Genomic DNA, 17,125 nt, shown 5'->3' on the forward strand with positions numbered 1-17,125 from the left:
AGGGTGTAATAATAGGTTTATGTATGATTACCATGCCTACAGCAACCTATCATTTGTGCTTCCTTCTGAACCATTGCAGTGGGAGTCTGTGTAAGCGGCATCTACATTTCCGCTTCCCGCTACCTTTCTCCATTGATCTCCTGTCCGCAAATGTTTTAGCTGCAGGGAACATCTGTCACACCGGGCAGTGTTTATGCTCAGCATTACCTGACAGACATGTCAGATGCCTTTCAAGCTGACGGGTTTTGGGATATCTTTCTATGCAGGTGCGACAGGGCTGTTTAAGAATGTCTTTAATAAATTGGATTAGACGTGATTAAAGTATCTGGGAGATTGTGTTCAAATTACAAGGAGCAGCAGTTAGAGCTTGTGACACTGGTATCGCCACGTAATTGCCTGTTCCTTTCATTGAAAATAAGCTCCCCTGCAGGCACAGCGAGGCGGCACGGCGAGGCGGCCCAACAACTTTCACCGCCATTGTTCATAACTTAGCTGCTATTACCACAGCTACAGAAGAAAAAAGGGGGATGGGCGCAAAATCCGGATTGCTCTGTTTTTAGGAAACTGTTGGATGAAGATGAATGTTTTGCATTAGTGAAGATATTTCCAGCATACATTGTGTGTATTTAGTTGTTTGAGGTTTTTATGCTTTTTGTGTCCTTTTTTTATTCTGTCTCCAATATAAAGCCACAAATATGGTTTAAAGAGGACTCATCACAGAGTCAAAAGTGGACAGTTTTTCCTCTTATTCCCTCTGCTTCCCTGAGTATTCCATGTTTTTTTTTTGTTTGTTTTTTTTAAATCCACCATATTGTTCCAGAGGAAAGAGCCTTTTTTTGGTGCTAATTACCGTATATGGTCTTTATGCTGCCTTCGAAAACAACAATTAGCACTAAGTAAAACAGACCATATCTCTGGAACTGTATGGTGTTTTTATTTAAAAATAATGGATTGTTCGAAAATAAAACAAAGGGAAAAAATGTCCGCTTTTGATCTGTCACCGGATCTGAAAGTTTTTTTTTTGTTTGTTTACTATATAGAAACAAGACCAATAACTATTTGATTTTAGGACCCCCACTGATCTTTAGAATTGAAACGTACCCTGCAAATTTGTGACCCGACTGCTAAAGGAGCAGCCGCCAGCCCCATTGGCATGTATGTGGCCATGCTGCCGTTCCCTGCACCGACAATTGGTTGAGGAACTACTGTTCTGGGAAAAAACCTTAGGTTTTAGGATCTTAGAATTTCAGAACTTGGACCCTCACCAAAGAAATGGCATATCCTAGCAATGTGGCATCTTTTTTTTTTTTTAAGATATGGGCCTTTTTTTCCAACATTTTGCATTGAATTTGAGAGGAGTCAAACAAGTGTATCCAAAAAAAGGGCTGCTATGAACAAAAGTTTTATCGAATTTTGATATTGACTATATGTGGAAATATTTCTCTAGTATAAGCTGTTGTCTTTGAGTTCTTAAAGGAGTTGGTATTGAAAGAAGGGACTGCTTCAGCCCCTTTCATAAACCTGTTATTGACTGCTGCAGTTAGGAGATTGGAACAGAAAGCCATCCAAAGCATACCCACGAGGTCTTATTCCAGTTCCCTGACAGCTGCATCCAATCACAGGCTGCTGCTGGGGTCTGTAGCCTTCACTTCTGCACTATCAGGTAGTAGGGACCAATGGAGGGGCCTGTGCTGATGTGACTGTGCTCACAGATGGTGAGTATAGCATTTTTTTCTATCAATCATATTCAGTTGTGGATTATAATGAGGTCAATCTGGGCGCTAGCCCAGGGCCCAGTGGTGTGGGGGGGCCCATCAGCCCAAGGAAAATTGCCCCATTATAATCCGCCACCATAGCGCCACGCCCCCCATGTACCGACCCCTTCCTCCCCCTCCCTGACCCACCGGCCACCGCAGCGCCAGCCCCTCACTAATAAATCCCTGCTCTGTGCGCACAGGACCTGTGATGAGGTCACAGGAGGGGATGAGTCAGCGGTTACATGATCAGGGGCTTCAGTCGGAGGCACCTGATCATGTGATACCTGACTCCTCCCCTTCTGTGAACTCATCACAGGTCCTGTGCACACAGATCTCAATGTATTGTATGTGGGACTGCTGTGCTGGTTGTCATGGTGCTGGATGACGGAATTGTGTGGGGTCAGGAGGGGTTTACAGGGTGGATGTAGCTGCGTGTGTGTGTGAGGTGTACAGAGCAGAGACGCGTGTGTGCGAGGTGTACGGAGCAGAGCCGCGAATGGCGAGGTGTACGGAGTGGAGCCGCGTGTGTGCGAGGTGTACAGAGCAGAGCCGCGAATGTGTGAGGTGTACGAAGCGGAGCCTCACGTGTGCGAGGTGTACGGAGCAGAGCCGTGTGTGTGCGAGTTGTACGGAGCAGAGCCGCGTGTATGTATGAGGTGTACGAAGCGAAGCTGCGTGTGTGTACGAGGTGTAAGGAGCGAAGCCGCGTGTGTGTACGAGGAGTACGGAGCGAAGCCGCATGTGTGTACGAGGTGTACGGTCGAAGCCGCGTGTGTACGAGGTGTACGGAACGGAGCCCTGTGTGTACAGAGCGGAGCCGCGCGTGTGCGAGGTGTAGGGAGCGGAGCCGCGCGAGATGCACGGAACGGATCCCTGTGTGTACAAAGTGTACAGAGCCACGTGTGTACAAGGTGTACGGAGCGGAGCCACGTGTGTACGGAGCGGAGCCACGTGTATGAGGTGTGCGGAGCCATGCGTGTACAAGGTGTATGATGGGGAGCATTCATACCTCCCAATCGTCCCAGATTTTGAGTCTGCCCCACTGCCACGACCGGGAGCTTACTTTTCCCACGGACACAGGAGTATACGACGGAGCCCCGAGGAGCACTTGAAAACTCGCCCGTGACATTCCATCGGAAGTGACGTGGTGGAAGCTGACCGTAGGAGATTATGACGGAACCATGGAGGCACTTCAGAGAATGCTTCAAATCATCACCATGTCCTATGTCCTCCAACAGCGCGGACAGCGGGATCGCCTTGGACTCGGGGATGTCGGTCATGTGAGTGGATCAATGATATGTCCTGCACCAGGAGACTCAGGTGGCCACTACAATGTGAGCCGGGCTGGTATAGTATCTTTATAGAATCTTTCTTTCTTTCCCCTCTTTCCTTGTCTTTCTTTCTTTCTCTCTCTGTTCTTTCTTTCTCTCTCTGTTCTTTCTTTCTTTCACTCTCTGTTCTTTCTTTCCCCTCTTTCTCTCTCTCTCCCTCTCGCTCTGTTCTTTCTTTCCCCTTTCTTTCTTTTTCTCTTTGTTCCTTCTTTCCCCTGTTTCTTTCTCTCTCCCTCTCTGTTCTTTCTTTCCCCTTTCTTTTTTTCTCTCTGTTCTTTCTTTCCCCTCTTTCTCTCTGTTCTTTCTTTCTCTCTCCCTCTCTGTTCTTTCTTTCTCTCTGTTTCTCTTTCTTTCTCTCTTTTTTCTATCTCTCTGTTCCTCAGTACCAGTCAGTGTGCCTACAGCACCAGCCACTGTGCCCTCAGTACCAGTCAGTGTGATCAGCAGTGCTAAATGGGTGTGGTTGGGGCGTGGACATCGGTGTGTCTAGTTGTGAAATGGGTGTGCTTGGGCAGGCGGTAATCAATCATCATAGTGGAAGTCATCTGTTTCCATCAACTGTTATATGTAGGCAGTGGGCACCTCTAGTAAGGTGGGCACAAGATGGCGGGTCTTGTCACCTCTGCCTCACACATAAGTTACTATGAGGTGTACTTTATTCCTGCCACATTTCTTTGTTGGCCTACTGAGAGAAATGTTTTGACCAGTTGAAAGTTATACAACCTTCAGGATTGTGCATGTGTGCGCTGCCCGCATATATATATTTACTCAAACCCCTATATGAACCCTGCCCCTGCGACTGCCGTCCACTTTCCCATGCTCCTGTTCCAATCCTGGGGTCTTTTTTTGGTCCCCTTTTGGTCCTCCACATGCTGAACATCTGGAACATGACTAACATTGCGCAATGTGCGCTTGTTCGTCGCCAGATGCAGTGTCGTCTCCAGTGTGTGAGGAGACGGCGACTTGTCTGTGAGGAGACGGCGACTTGTCTGTGACGTTAACCCTTCTGCTGACATGTTTGGCACAGCCTGTGACAAGGAGCGTCTCTTCCTGTGTATCCGGCCACAGGCTGCACATCGGAGACTGCTTCTTCTATCTGGGGAAGTTCTTCAAGCAGAAGCCTCTGTGTGACTCATGTGAAGTAACTTGTCTGACAGGTCATGTTCCAGGTCAACAGGTGATTGCAGACTATTAGCTTGTTTCGATGTTAGGTCAGGTGAGTCAGGACTAGATGTTGGGTGGAAGCCTTCCAGTATTTGTAAGGCCTCGTGCACACGCTGAGTATTTGAGTTTTTACCTCAGTTTTTATAAAACCTCGTGCACACGCTGAGTATTTGGTGAGTTTTTCACTCAGTATTTGTAAGGCCTCATGGACACGCTGAGCATTTGGTGTTTTTACCTCAGTATTTGTGAGGCCTCGTGCACACGTTGCATATTTGCAGTTTTTTTTACCTCAGTATTTAACCCCTTCCCGCCCCTTGATGCACCGTATGCGCCATGAAAACTAGTGACTTCCTGACCCCGTCACATGACCGGAGGGCCCACAGAGTCTGAACAGCCCGGGGCCCTGGCTACCCTTAATCCACCCCTGATCACATTCTTTGCTTTTTCAAAACATTTTTCTGAAGTCTTTTCACAGTTTAGACCTGAGAATATACATTTTTTGAGGTTCAGTGACTTCATTGACAAAGATCCAACCTCAAAGCTGCTCGTCCAACCCAGGATGGTGTTCAAGGTGTCATAATCTGGTTATTCTAACATACTTCCATCCACCGGTAAATGAATATGGTTTTTGCCTGTAAGGCTTAGTATTCTGTTTCTATTTAGTGGAGATGGGAATAGGAAACGAGCATTAGTAGTTGAGGGGAAGGGCCCGCCATTATGACCATGGGTTCCGCCAGTCAGACCAGTGTTTATTACAGTGTTTTACGGCTCAGCTGTAGGAACTGTATAATTTAGGATTTTGTACCAGATTTTAAGGTTTGGCTTGTGAAACCTGTTTACACAAAGCTCCAAACACCTGCAAATCCTTCTACAGGGTCTTTTTCACGCCTCCATACAGTAGAGCGTAAAGGTTCATTATTTACGCACACAGATTAAATACATGAAAACTTTGGTAACTGGATATCCCTATCGCTAGAGTGTCTTCTCATACAGATACTCATTTTGATGATATCTTCTGGCAGTGTTGTCTAAACACATCATCCACCATGGATTATTCTCGAGGGCTTTCAAGCCAAGAATACTTTGGGTTGCGTGCCTGTATAATACCTCCATAGAACAAGCTGTGCACAATGTTCTGCAGCCATAACAGGGAATAACAACTACGGTGTAGCCCTCAGCTACTTGTGCAGACATAGGTGAGCTATTTGGCTGCCCATCACTGAGAAATATTGACAATTGCCATATTATCGTACATTTCTTTGCGATAACCCCTCTAAATGTTATTTGGTTATCTGGGGTGTAAATTTTACTTACAATATGCTTAGATTGGTTTTTAAAAGAAAAAACAATACTCACCTGACCAGTCTCTATTGTTCCTGCCCCATCAGACCTCTTGTCATAGAGACATGTGGCTCCTGCCGCCAATCAGTAGCCAAGGTGGTGAGCCCCTACAGTCGGGGGGTTGGTCAACAGAGGTCACATGTCCCTGTTTGCTTCTAAAGGCCCCGTCACACTAAGCGACTTACCAGCGATCCCAACACCGATATCAAGGTGTCAGGATCGCTAGTAAGTCGCTATGTGATCGCTGGTGAGCTGTCACACAGACAGCTTCACCAGCGATCAGCACAGCGATGCCGAGCGCCCGGCATCGCTGGCCATCCATGTAAAAAATAGAATCAAAATAAAAAAAATAGTTATTCTCACCTTCCGATGTCCCGCACAGTCTTCCAGCCTCTCTCCACGCTCCGGTCCCAGTGATCCTTTGCGAGAAGGACCGCGAGATGTCACGGTCTCGAGGGATAACAAAGTCTCGCGGTCATTCCTGCAAAGGATCACTGGGACCGGAGCGTGGAGAGAGGCCGGAAGACTGCGCGGGACATCGGAAGGTGAGAATAACTATATTTTTTATTTTTTTTATTATTTTTTACACCTGATCGCTGGTCTCCCGCCTGTCACACACAGCGATGCGTGCTGGCCAGCGGGAGACCAGCGGCCAAAGAAATGTCCAGAGATTTCTTCCAGCGATCAGCGAATACCGGCAGGGGGGCTGATCGCTGTCACACACAGCGATCTCGCTGGTGAGATCGCTGTTGTGTCACAAAAGTTGTGACTCAGCAGCGATCTCGCTACCGAGATCGCTTAGTGAGACGGGGCCTTAATAAAAACCCTTTAATTTATGAGTATTGACTCCCAGGAATCCATCAATCAGCCCTAGAGGCAGATTCTCTGGAAGATCAACAGTGGGGCAAAAAAGTATTTAGTCAGTCAGCAATAGTGCAAGTTCCACCACTTAATAAGATGAGAGGCGTCTGTAATTTACATCATAGGTAGACCTCAACTATGGGAGACAAACTGAGAAAAAAAAATCCAGAAAATCACATTGTCTGTTTTTTTTTCATTTTATTTGCATATTATGGTGGAAAATAAGTATTTGGTCAGAAACAAAATTTCATCTCAATACTTTGTGATATATCCTTTGTTGGCAATGACAGAGGTCAAACGTTTTCTGTAAGTCTTCACAAGGTTGCCACACACTGTTGTTGGTATGTTGGCCCATTCCTCCATGCAGATCTCCTCTAGAGCAGTGATGTTTTTGGCTTTTCGCTTGGCAACACGGACTTTCAACTCCCTCCAAAGGTTTTCTATAGGGTTGAGATCTGGAGACTGGCTAGGCCACTCCAGGATCTTGAAATGCTTCTTACGAAGCCACTCCTTCGTTGCCCTGGGGGTGTGCTTTGGATCATTGTCATGGTGAAAGACCCAGCCACGTTTCATCTGCAAAGCCCTTGCTGATGGAAGGAGGTTTGCACTCAAAATCTCACGATACATGGCCCCAGTCATTCTTTCATGTACCCGGATCAGTCGTCCTGGCCCCTTTGCAGAGAAACAGCCCCAAAGCATGATGTTTCCACCACCATGCTTTACAGTAGGTATGGTGTTTGATGGATGCAACTCAGTATTCTTTTTCCTCCAAACACGACAAGTTGTGTTTCTACCGAACAGTTCCAGTTTGGTTTCATCAGACCATAGGACATTCTCCCAAAACTCCTCTGGATCATCCAAATGCTCTCTAGCAAACTTCAGACGGGCCCGGACATGTACAGGCTTAAGCAGTGGGACACGTCTGGCACTGCAGGATCTGAGTCCATGGTGGCGTAGTGTGTTACTTATGGTAGGCCTTGTTACATTGGTCCCAGCTCTCTGCAGTTCATTCACTAGGTCCCCCTGCGTGGTTCTGGGATTTTTGCTCACCGTTCTTGTGATCATTCTGACCCCACGGGGTGGGATTTTGCGTGGAGCACCAGATCGAGGGAGATTATCAGTGGTCTTGTATGTCTTCCATTTTCTAATTATTGCTCCCACAGTTGATTTCTTCACGCCAAGCTGGTTGGCTATTGCAGATTCAGTCTTCCCAGCCTGGTGCAGGGCTACAATTTTGTTTCTGGTGTCCTTTGACAGCTCTTTGGTCTTCACCATAGTGGAGTTTGGAGTCAGACTGTTTGAGGGTGTGCACAGGTGTCTTTTTATACTGATAAGTTTAAACAGGTGCCATTACTACAGGTAATGAGTGGAGGAAAGAGGAGACTCTTAAAGAAGAAGTTACAGGTCTGTGAGAGCCAGAAATCTTGTTTGCTTGTTTCTGACCAAATACTTATTTTCCACCATAATATGCAAATAAAATGAAAAAAAAACAGACAATGTGATTTTCTGGATTTTTTTTTCTCAGTTTGTCTCCCATAGTTGAGGTCTACCTATGATGTAAATTACAGACGCCTCTCATCTTTTTAAGTGGTGGAACTTGCACTATTGCTGACTGACTAAATACTTTTTTGCCCCACTGTATATCCAGCCCATAGATCTTAACAGTTAATTTACATATTAAGAAAATGTGTATCGTTGAAATAACACATCGGATCACAGATATCAAGGTATCATTTATTCAATTTTCTATGACCTGCATGCCAGTATAGATGGCTTAGGAGGGTTGATCTTACTAAATTCCTTTAAAAGTTACTCTGTAGTTGTGGATAAGACTTTTGCAGCTTACTAGCATAAATTCATTTCCAAATGAAACTGCAGATTATTTGTCAACATTTTCTGACACTTTTGAGTTTGTAAAACTATCAGAAAGCAATGTTTTGTCCAGCGTGGCATTGCCGATGTCCGTGTGATCTTTCTTGCCAACACACAAAAAAAAGGCACCTAGAGAGCTGCAAATTCCTGTTAACTTGCATATATATCTCATATACCTGTGTGACAAGGGGCAAGATGAAAAGTTCATTTTATTTATGTTTTCAAAGCAAAATGCGCACTTTCTGTAAGATTAACTTATAAGTGCTGTATAACTCGGGGGTGTTGAATAATCCCTTAATGTACACTCTATTGCATGTTATTCCTTGTTTGTGGATCAAAAGGGAGCGCACTAAGCAGCACTTTGATCAGATCCTGGTAAAATGTACGTTCTGATGGGAGATGTGAACATAATTGACGGTCGTGTTCCTGAATTGTGCTCTGCAGAAAAAAATGCCGGTTTGATCAGTGAATTTATAAGGAAAACATTTTAGAGTTGAGTAAAGAGATGAAAGACTGAAGTGTGTCAGAAGACCTGTCCTCTCTGAAAGTATCTGCATAAAACCTTCCAGTCTCTCCATTGGTCTCCTAGAGAAGTTTTGTGGCTTTTTAAACTCTCAACATGTGATTGTTACTTGTACTGGTCACATTGTCGATATACAGTTTTTCCTCTGAACAGAAGTATAGAAGAAATTGAGGTGATGATCATTCATCCACATAAGACATGAATTAGGAAAAGGGCAACATCAATCCCGGGAGTCCAAAGAACAATCTAATATCTCTGGCTACATCTGTCGTTTCCTTGTTGTCTGAAACACCAAAATTCCCAATAGCAGGGCTGTTACAAAGAGTGTCTTACTTTGGAGGACCTGACACTAATAGCAAAGCCACAAAAGAAGGCTAAAAACCTCCAAAAATTCAGATTAAACAGCAGGAAAAATAGCAGCACTGTTTTTTAATCTGATTTTTTGGAGGTTTTTAGTCTTCTTTTGTGGCTTTGCTATTAGTTTAGTGTTAGGTACTCGTACGCGTGGGGACCCTTGATGAGGGTTATGAGCGTACGTATTTTGGCCAAAATATCGACCAATACCCCGCTATTTATGTATTTTTTGCACTATTTTTTCGAGATGCAGCCAAGCCCAAACACGTCTGGTCTCACATTAGGGGTGTTCACATTGGGATGCATTGGGAGTGTGCTGGCCAGCCCACCTAATCGAAAGTAGGGGCGTGATTAGTAGGCTGTGAACCAGACACTATGCAGTACCCTTATGTGAACAGTGCCCTATACGGGCCTTCATTGCGCAATTGTATACTGGGCAGTCGCCCCCTCCAGGTGGAGAGTGGCTGTTAATCTGGTATTTTGCACCTGTGTTGCTAACATTTTGCTATATGGGCTGGCTGCACCCTGTAGTGCATTGGTTCTAAGATCTGGGAAGGTAAGAGGTGCTGCCTTTTTTTCTGCTGTTCACTTTGGAGGACCTGCCCTATCCCGCGTTGCTCAGACAGCTCATTGATTTCAGTAGGACCTGTGTAATTCTCACTTTCCCCTGCTGTGGTGCTGCAGGGAAGTTAGACATTTTTTCCGGGCTTCCCTACAAATTACAACTGGTTGCTAAGATTTGGGGAGAGCTTTAGGAAGGAATTTATCAAGATTGGCACTTTGTGCCAGCTTTGAATGAATAAAATGCAAATTGTACTGATACTTCTTTGCACATCACATTTAGAAGATCTTCTTGTTGGTCGTGATTATTTCCACTTAAGTGTTGTCAATGAAGAAGCCAAATTTATCTTCTCAATTCGCATAGTAATAAATGAATAACTAGCAAACGAACCCTACAGAGATGTAATGCAAAAAAAAAAAAAGACTTGTAAGTCCGTGGTGGAAAGTCCTCTACATCTTTACAGTAGAGATGGTGCAAGTAGAATTAGATTGACTTAAAGCCTCTGAATTGTGCAGAGGAACAAGAAGCTTGTTACAACAGAGCCCAAATATAAGTACAAATATCCGTAATGAACATTGCCCGAGGCGAAGTTTATCGCATAATAAATAACTATTCTTCACCTTAACAGCTATGGCCGCTCCATGCACGAGAGCTAAGAACAGTCAACACAACCTTCACAGCAACTTAAGGCTCCACAATGACATCTTTGTGTTGAGTAACACTTCACGGCGGCTTCCAGGGAAAGTGCTAGATAACAGGTCTTTACAATCTAGGTCGAATTCGACATAAAATACTTGTAGGACCTTGATTATATTGAGTGACATAAAACAATGTGATATTTTTGTTCTGCTTCCAACATTTTTTCTTGTTTTTAATTATTTTATTTTAACTGGAGTATAAGTATTCCCAGGGGATGTAACTTTTTAATTATCTTTCCTTTCTTTCCTTTTCTAGGAAATACCAGAAAGGGACTAGAGTGCGTCTGAGACTGAACGATCTGGAGATGACATCACGATTCTTAGGTGCTTACACAGATACCACCCTGCTGGAGGCCGATGCTGTACTGCTCGGAGTGCTGTAATGTAGTTATTCTCATTCAATAAATATATATTCTATGTAGTGTGGACATTTTTTGATTTTCTATTCTATTCCCTTATATTGTGTGTAATGGGAATATTTGCGACCAGAATGTGTTTTTCTTTTTATTATACTATGAAAGATACCAGTCGTTAGGTCATTTTTTATTCCTTCGTTGCATAGTTTCATGCTTAGTACATGTTCCCACCCCGATCCATTTGACTGGCAAGTTTTTCCCAAAGTAGACACGTTGGGAGAAACCTGCCAGTGATCCCGAGCAAGGTTGGGGAGAAGCTGACCAGGGACTTGCCTCGGACTACTAAGCCAAGAGACATAGGAACTGATTCGTTAAGGCTGGCGTACATGCCAACCTTAATAAAGGGCCATGTTGGAGTAAGATGCGCCATATTAATTTAGAGACTTGCTCCACTTAAAAATGTAGGCACAACTTAACAATGGCATCTGCCATTAAAAAAATTGACACTTGGGCTTTGCTGCGCTTCGTCAATTTTCTGCCCACTTTGGTGGATCTGGCGAGGATTGGTGTGACCACAAAAGTCACAACATTTCTGTTAAACTTTGAGCTACTCAAGTTTGGCAACTTTTCAAAGTGTTTTACACCAGGTATCTGAGCCAAACTCCCTGTTCGCCTTTTCAGTATATGTTTACTCTGCAGCCAGGTATGTTATACTGGCTCTGATTTCTGTTGCCCATTGTCCAGGTAGCAAGAATCTTGTGACAGGTTGGCTTTAATGGCAGAGATCTTGAATAATTGCAGGTAGTTGGCTTCATAATTGCTATGTAACTTTTTACCAACCACGCCATCAACCAGGGGTCCACATGAAGATCTTTACTTTGCACCACCACATGGACTATCCTGTAAAGAATAGACTACCTTGAACAACATTTTCTTTTACTGCTTCACTCACCATTGATAAAATGTATTCATTTAAAGAAAATGGCAGCAGATGTTTCATTTTCATGCAGTGCCTCCACGGGAAAAAAAAATATTTCACAGTTCATAATAAAATAAATGGTCTCCCCATATAATGCATATACACTATTCACAAAAAGATAAGGATATTTGGCTTTCAGACAAAATTTATGGAAAATGTAGAAAGTTCACGCTACAGTGATATTTTATTATGAAAGTAGAGAATTTAAGTTCACTGCTCAAACAAAGGGAATAGTAAAATACCACATCCTAGATATGAAATATTCCAGTTGCAGATCTTTATTCATGACATAGTAGAATACCTGAGAACAATAAAACATAAAAATTATCAATTTAAATCAAAATATCCCATGGAGGACTGGATTTGGAATGACACTCAAAATCAAAGTGGAAAATCAAATTACAGGCTAATCCAACTTCAGTGTTAATGCCTGAAAGACAAGGAAACGATGCTCAGTAGTGTGTGTGGCCTCCACGTGCCCTTATGATCTTCGTACAATGCCTGGGCATTCTCCTGATTAGGCGGCGGATGTTCTCCTGAGGGATTTTTATCATGTTCTTAGTAGTGTTTGTGTCTCTAGTTACTTTTTTGTACTCAGTATGCTGGTGGAGGAGCCAGAGTCTGGATAATGCCATATGAGGATGTCGTTATTTTTGGAGGGAGAGATAAGGCCATGAAAAATTATAATTAAAATTTTGTTTACTAATCATATTTTATTTACCAGTTTTAAAATAAACTTGTAAAAGTTATATAAGTGTGTTTTTCCATATGATTTGCATGGGGGCCTAAAAGGCCCCCAATACGTTAATATGAAGATTTCTGATGTCACGCATTCTAGGGTTAATCATGCAGCAACTGCAGCCACATGAGGCCTAGCATTGTCATGCATCATAAGGAACCCAGTGCACACTGCTCCTGCATATGGTCTCACAATAGGTTTGAAGATCTTATCCTGGTGCCTAATGGCAGTCAGGGTACCCCTGGTTAGCACATGAAGGGCTGTGCGACCCTCAAAAGAAATGCCTCCCCACACTATTACTGACCCACTGCCAAATTGGTTATGCTGGAGGGTGTTGCTGACAGCAGAACGTTCTACATGGCGTCTCTGGACTCTTTCACATGTGCTCAGTGTGACCCTGTTCTCATCTGTGAAGAGCACAGGGCACCAATGTTGAATCTGTCAATCTTGATATTCTCTGACCACTGCCAATTGCGCTACACGGTGTTGGGCTGTAAGCACAACATCCACTTGTGGTCATCGGTCCCTAATACCACCTTTTATGGAGTCTGTTTCTGACAATTTGAGAATACACATGGATATTAGTGGCCTGCTGGAGTTCATTTTTCAGGGCTATGGCACTTCTCCTGTACCACCTCACACAAAGGAGGAGGTAGCGGTCCTGCTGCCGGGTTGTTGTTCTCCTACGGTCACCTCCACCTCTACTGACCTGTCTCCTGATATCTGCTCCGTGCTTTTTAATACAGTGCTGACAGACACAGCTACCCTTCTTGCCACAGCTAGCATTGATGTGCCATCCTGGATGAGCTGCACTACCTGAGCAACTTCAGTGGTTTGTAGACACCGCCTCATGCTACTGTACCTCTCGGGGTGAGAGCAATGATGCAAAAGTGACCAAAACGGCCCAAAAGGTTGAGAACAGAGAAATGGGCTGTGGTCATCATCTGCAGAACCACTCCTTTTATAAGGGTTATCTTGCTAATTGCCTATTATTTCTACCTGTTGTCTGTTCCATTTGCACAACAGCAGGAGTTTACATTGTGTTTAAGTGTTATCTTTATTTTTGCACAGTGTAGAAGCAGCAATGGTGATTTCCTCATCTCGAACAATATATTGAAACAAAAGCCAACAACCGTGGTGGATAGACCCGAACAAAAATGTCAATCTCTCCATAAATTGTCATGTGGCCTTGAGCATTAATTAAAGCTGACAACGATGTCTCCTGCTGTTAACAAGCCGAGTTATCGTATGCTGAGGCATGGCATCAAACTCTTCTTGAAAGGTGGTCCTCAGGTCATTGTAGTTTTGGGGTACAGAATTACGAGCCTCTACACAGCGACTCATGTGACCAGTTCCCTTTAAGTTCACCTGATATGGTTGGCTTGCTTTTTAGGTTCATCATAAAATTTTGCCCGAAAGCAAAATATGCCTAACATTTTTGCGAGTAGTGTTATGTCTTAGGTCCCCCGGAGGGAGAAACGCTGTTGTAGCTAATAGATGAGGGTCCTGCACTTTCACATAGGTCATTTTTTTTGAAGACTTTAATGAAATTTAATTTTTCTCTTTTACTTAACGCCAGTATTATCTATTACAGAAGAGAAATATGCTCATTATCCTCACGTTCTTATTGATAGAGATATAAAGAATCTGCTGAGCTGATCAATAAATGTAAATGTGTGGAAATTCCTGATGTTAATATTTCCTTAATGCATTTTTCATAGTAGCAGGACCATTTTGACAACTTGGATTTCTTCTAAGCTTAACCCCTTAACGACCGCCAATACGCATTTAAATGGAGGTCGTTAAGGGGCCTTATTCCTGATTTGTGGTTTTAAATTGGTGGTCAGAGATAAGTGAATAGCACCGCCTCACGGAGGAAATTCTGGCGATTGACAGCTGTACGTGACAGCTGACACCCTGCTGTATTGGCCGTGGACAGTTTTGGAACCAATCGGGGCCAGTTAACCCCTTAAATACCACTATCAGTTGCAACAATGGTATCTAAATTGTGAAAAGGGGTTAACAGACCCACTATGGCAAGAGCGACCCCCTATAATCATGAGTGTCGATCTTTGTCATGGTGCCCTGAAGTCGTCTAATGACATGAGGGTGCAGTGGCCTGTAAGTGCCTGCTATAAGCCAGGTATTACCAGCTTAGGCTAAGTTCCTTATGTGTATGAGGTGTACGGAGTGGATCTGCGTGTGTATGGGGTGTACAGAGCAGAGATATGCGTCTACGGAGTGGAGCCACGTGTGTATGGGGTGTGTGGAGCGGAGCCATGTGTATACGGAGGGGAGCAGAGCCATGTGTGTACGAGGTTTATGGAGTGGAGCCATGTGTGTACTGAATGGAGCTGTGTGTCTGCGAGGTGTACGGAGCAGAGCCGTGTGTGTACAAGGTTTACAGAGTGGAGCTATGTGTGTACTGAGTGGAGCCGTGTGTGTACGAGGCATACAAAGTGGAACCATGTGTGTATGAGGTGTATGGAGCCGTGCGTGTACAAGGAGTATGGTGGGGAGCATTCATACCTCCCAACCGTCCCAGATCCAGCGGGACAGTCCTGATTTTGAGAGTCTGCCCCACTGTCCCGGCCGGGAGCTTACTTTTCCCGCGGACACAGGAGTACACGGCGGAGCCCCGAGGAGCACTTTAAAACTCGCACATGACGGTCCACCGGAAGTGATGTGCTGGAAGCTGAACGGAAATGAGGGAATTTCGGGAGGAGATTGTGACGAAACCATGGAGGCACTTCAGGTAATGCTTCAGATCCATCACCGTGTCCTCCAACAGCACGGACAGTGGGATTGCCTTGGAATCGGGGATGCCAGCCATGTGAGCGGATCATGATATGTCCTGCATCGGGAGGCTCAGATGGGCATTACAATGGGAGCCGGGCTGCTGTAGCATCTTTATAGAATCTTTCTCTGTTCTTTCTCTCTGTTTCTTTCTCTCTGTTCTTTCTTTCCCTCTAATCTTTTTTTCTTTCTCCCTGTTCTTTCTCTATTCTTTCTTTTTCTCTCTGTTCTTTCTTTCCCCTCCTTTCTTTCTTTCTCTCTCTGTTCTCTTTCTTTCCCCTCTTTCTTTCTTGCCTAAAATTTGCCACGCTGCAGCCTTTATCCCTTCATCGAAAGTTGGGAGGTATGCTCATTATAGTGTGTGGTTCCATTGGGGGTTTCGTCTGAATTGCATTTTTGTGAGTTTTACACAAAAATTCCCATTTTAATGTTCAGCATAGAACACAAGAACGTGATCCAGCCTTATACTGACAGCGATCAAAAAATGTTATGTACCCCAAAATGTTACCAATAAAACCTCTAATTTATCCCACACAAAACCAGCCTCCACTCAGGTTCATCATCTATCAATGAAAATATGGGAGGTTCCCATGTTAATGTTAGAAAAAAGACTCTTAAAAAGCAATGGCTCCCACTCCCTTAAGTGAAATCTGTGCTTCCAAATACCCCCCCCCCCCCACTTATGAACCTAGCGGTACCTAAAACACAGTAAATTGCCATATGTTTGGCATTATTGTAGCGTGGAGAGCCCAATTAACAATTTACGGGGGTGCATGTCTCCAAAAGCACAAGCTGAGCCCAATGTGTCGGGTGCTACAATATATTGGGGATGTACACTGTATGGGTGCACACTATATGGGCACTAAATTGGCATATTTGCAATTCTCCAGAAAAAAAGCCTGGCATGGATGTTATAAAATAGTCCCTGCAGCCATAGACGAATTCATTGAGATGTGCAATTTCTACAATGGTCACTTTTAGGATTTTTTGGCATCTTAAGGGTTGGGCAAATATTGCCCGCAAATTATTCTAGTGGTCCGAAAGCTAATTAGCGCTCCTTCCATCTCAGCCCTGACACGTTTCTGATGACATTTAGGGCATCACCATATTTGGGAGCAATTGTGCAATAAATTGTTGGGTCTAGTTTCACCTATTAACCCTTGTGTAACTGACAATTTTTCAGCAAATACAAAAATTACATTTTTACACTAAAATGTTATATTTCCACATCCCAATGTAATAAAATTATGGGAGGCACATCTGGGTTCAAAATAGTCACTATACCCCTAAATGAAATTCTTAAGCTGTGAAGTTTCCTGTATTGGGTCACTGGGGGGGGGTATCTGCCATTCTGACACCTCAGGGGCTCAATCCATTCAAATGGAATCTGCGTTCTAAAAGCCTAGTAGCGCTCCTTTCCATCCGATCCCCGCCATATGGGGTACAGCTACGTTCAGTAAAAATTGCATAACAATGGAGTCCATTTTCTCCTATTATACCTCGTGGACATTTTAAAATTTGATGCTAAAACAGTATTTAGTGAGAAAAAATGTAATTTTTTGTTTTCAATCTATATGTTACAAAGTTTTGTGACTCACCAATAGATGAATTCCTTGAGGGGCCTAGTTTCTAAAATGAGGGTCACTTGTGAGGGTTTTGCTGTTCCAGAGTTCTGCAAGTGCGACATGACATTCACAATCTATTCCAGACAAGTTTACGCTCCAAAACTCAAATGGCTTTCTTTCCTTTCCTGCCAGTGTCCAAACACAGCTTTTTGACTACATGTGGGCTA

At 43.9% G+C, this 17,125-nt stretch overlaps 1 protein-coding gene across 1 annotated transcript in view; it reads left to right on the top strand.

Annotated features, from left to right (window-relative positions):
- The window catches only part of TPD52 (tumor protein D52), a 224,250-nt gene extending 213,366 nt beyond the window's left edge, over nucleotides 1-10,884 (top strand). Inside the window, exon 7 of the mRNA XM_073550611.1 lies at nucleotides 10,720-10,884. Coding sequence (XP_073406712.1) covers nucleotides 10,720-10,846 — 127 coding nt within the window. The 3' untranslated portion in view covers nucleotides 10,847-10,884. The remainder of the gene's footprint in view (nucleotides 1-10,719) is intronic.
- The last annotated feature ends 6,241 nt before the right edge of the window (nucleotides 10,885-17,125 follow it).

This window comes from Dendrobates tinctorius, unplaced genomic scaffold (assembly GCF_039654945.1).
Source record: "Dendrobates tinctorius isolate UK_male_01 unplaced genomic scaffold, ASM3965494v1 ptg000165l, whole genome shotgun sequence".
In the NCBI taxonomy this organism is placed as follows: domain Eukaryota; kingdom Metazoa; phylum Chordata; class Amphibia; order Anura; family Dendrobatidae; genus Dendrobates; species Dendrobates tinctorius.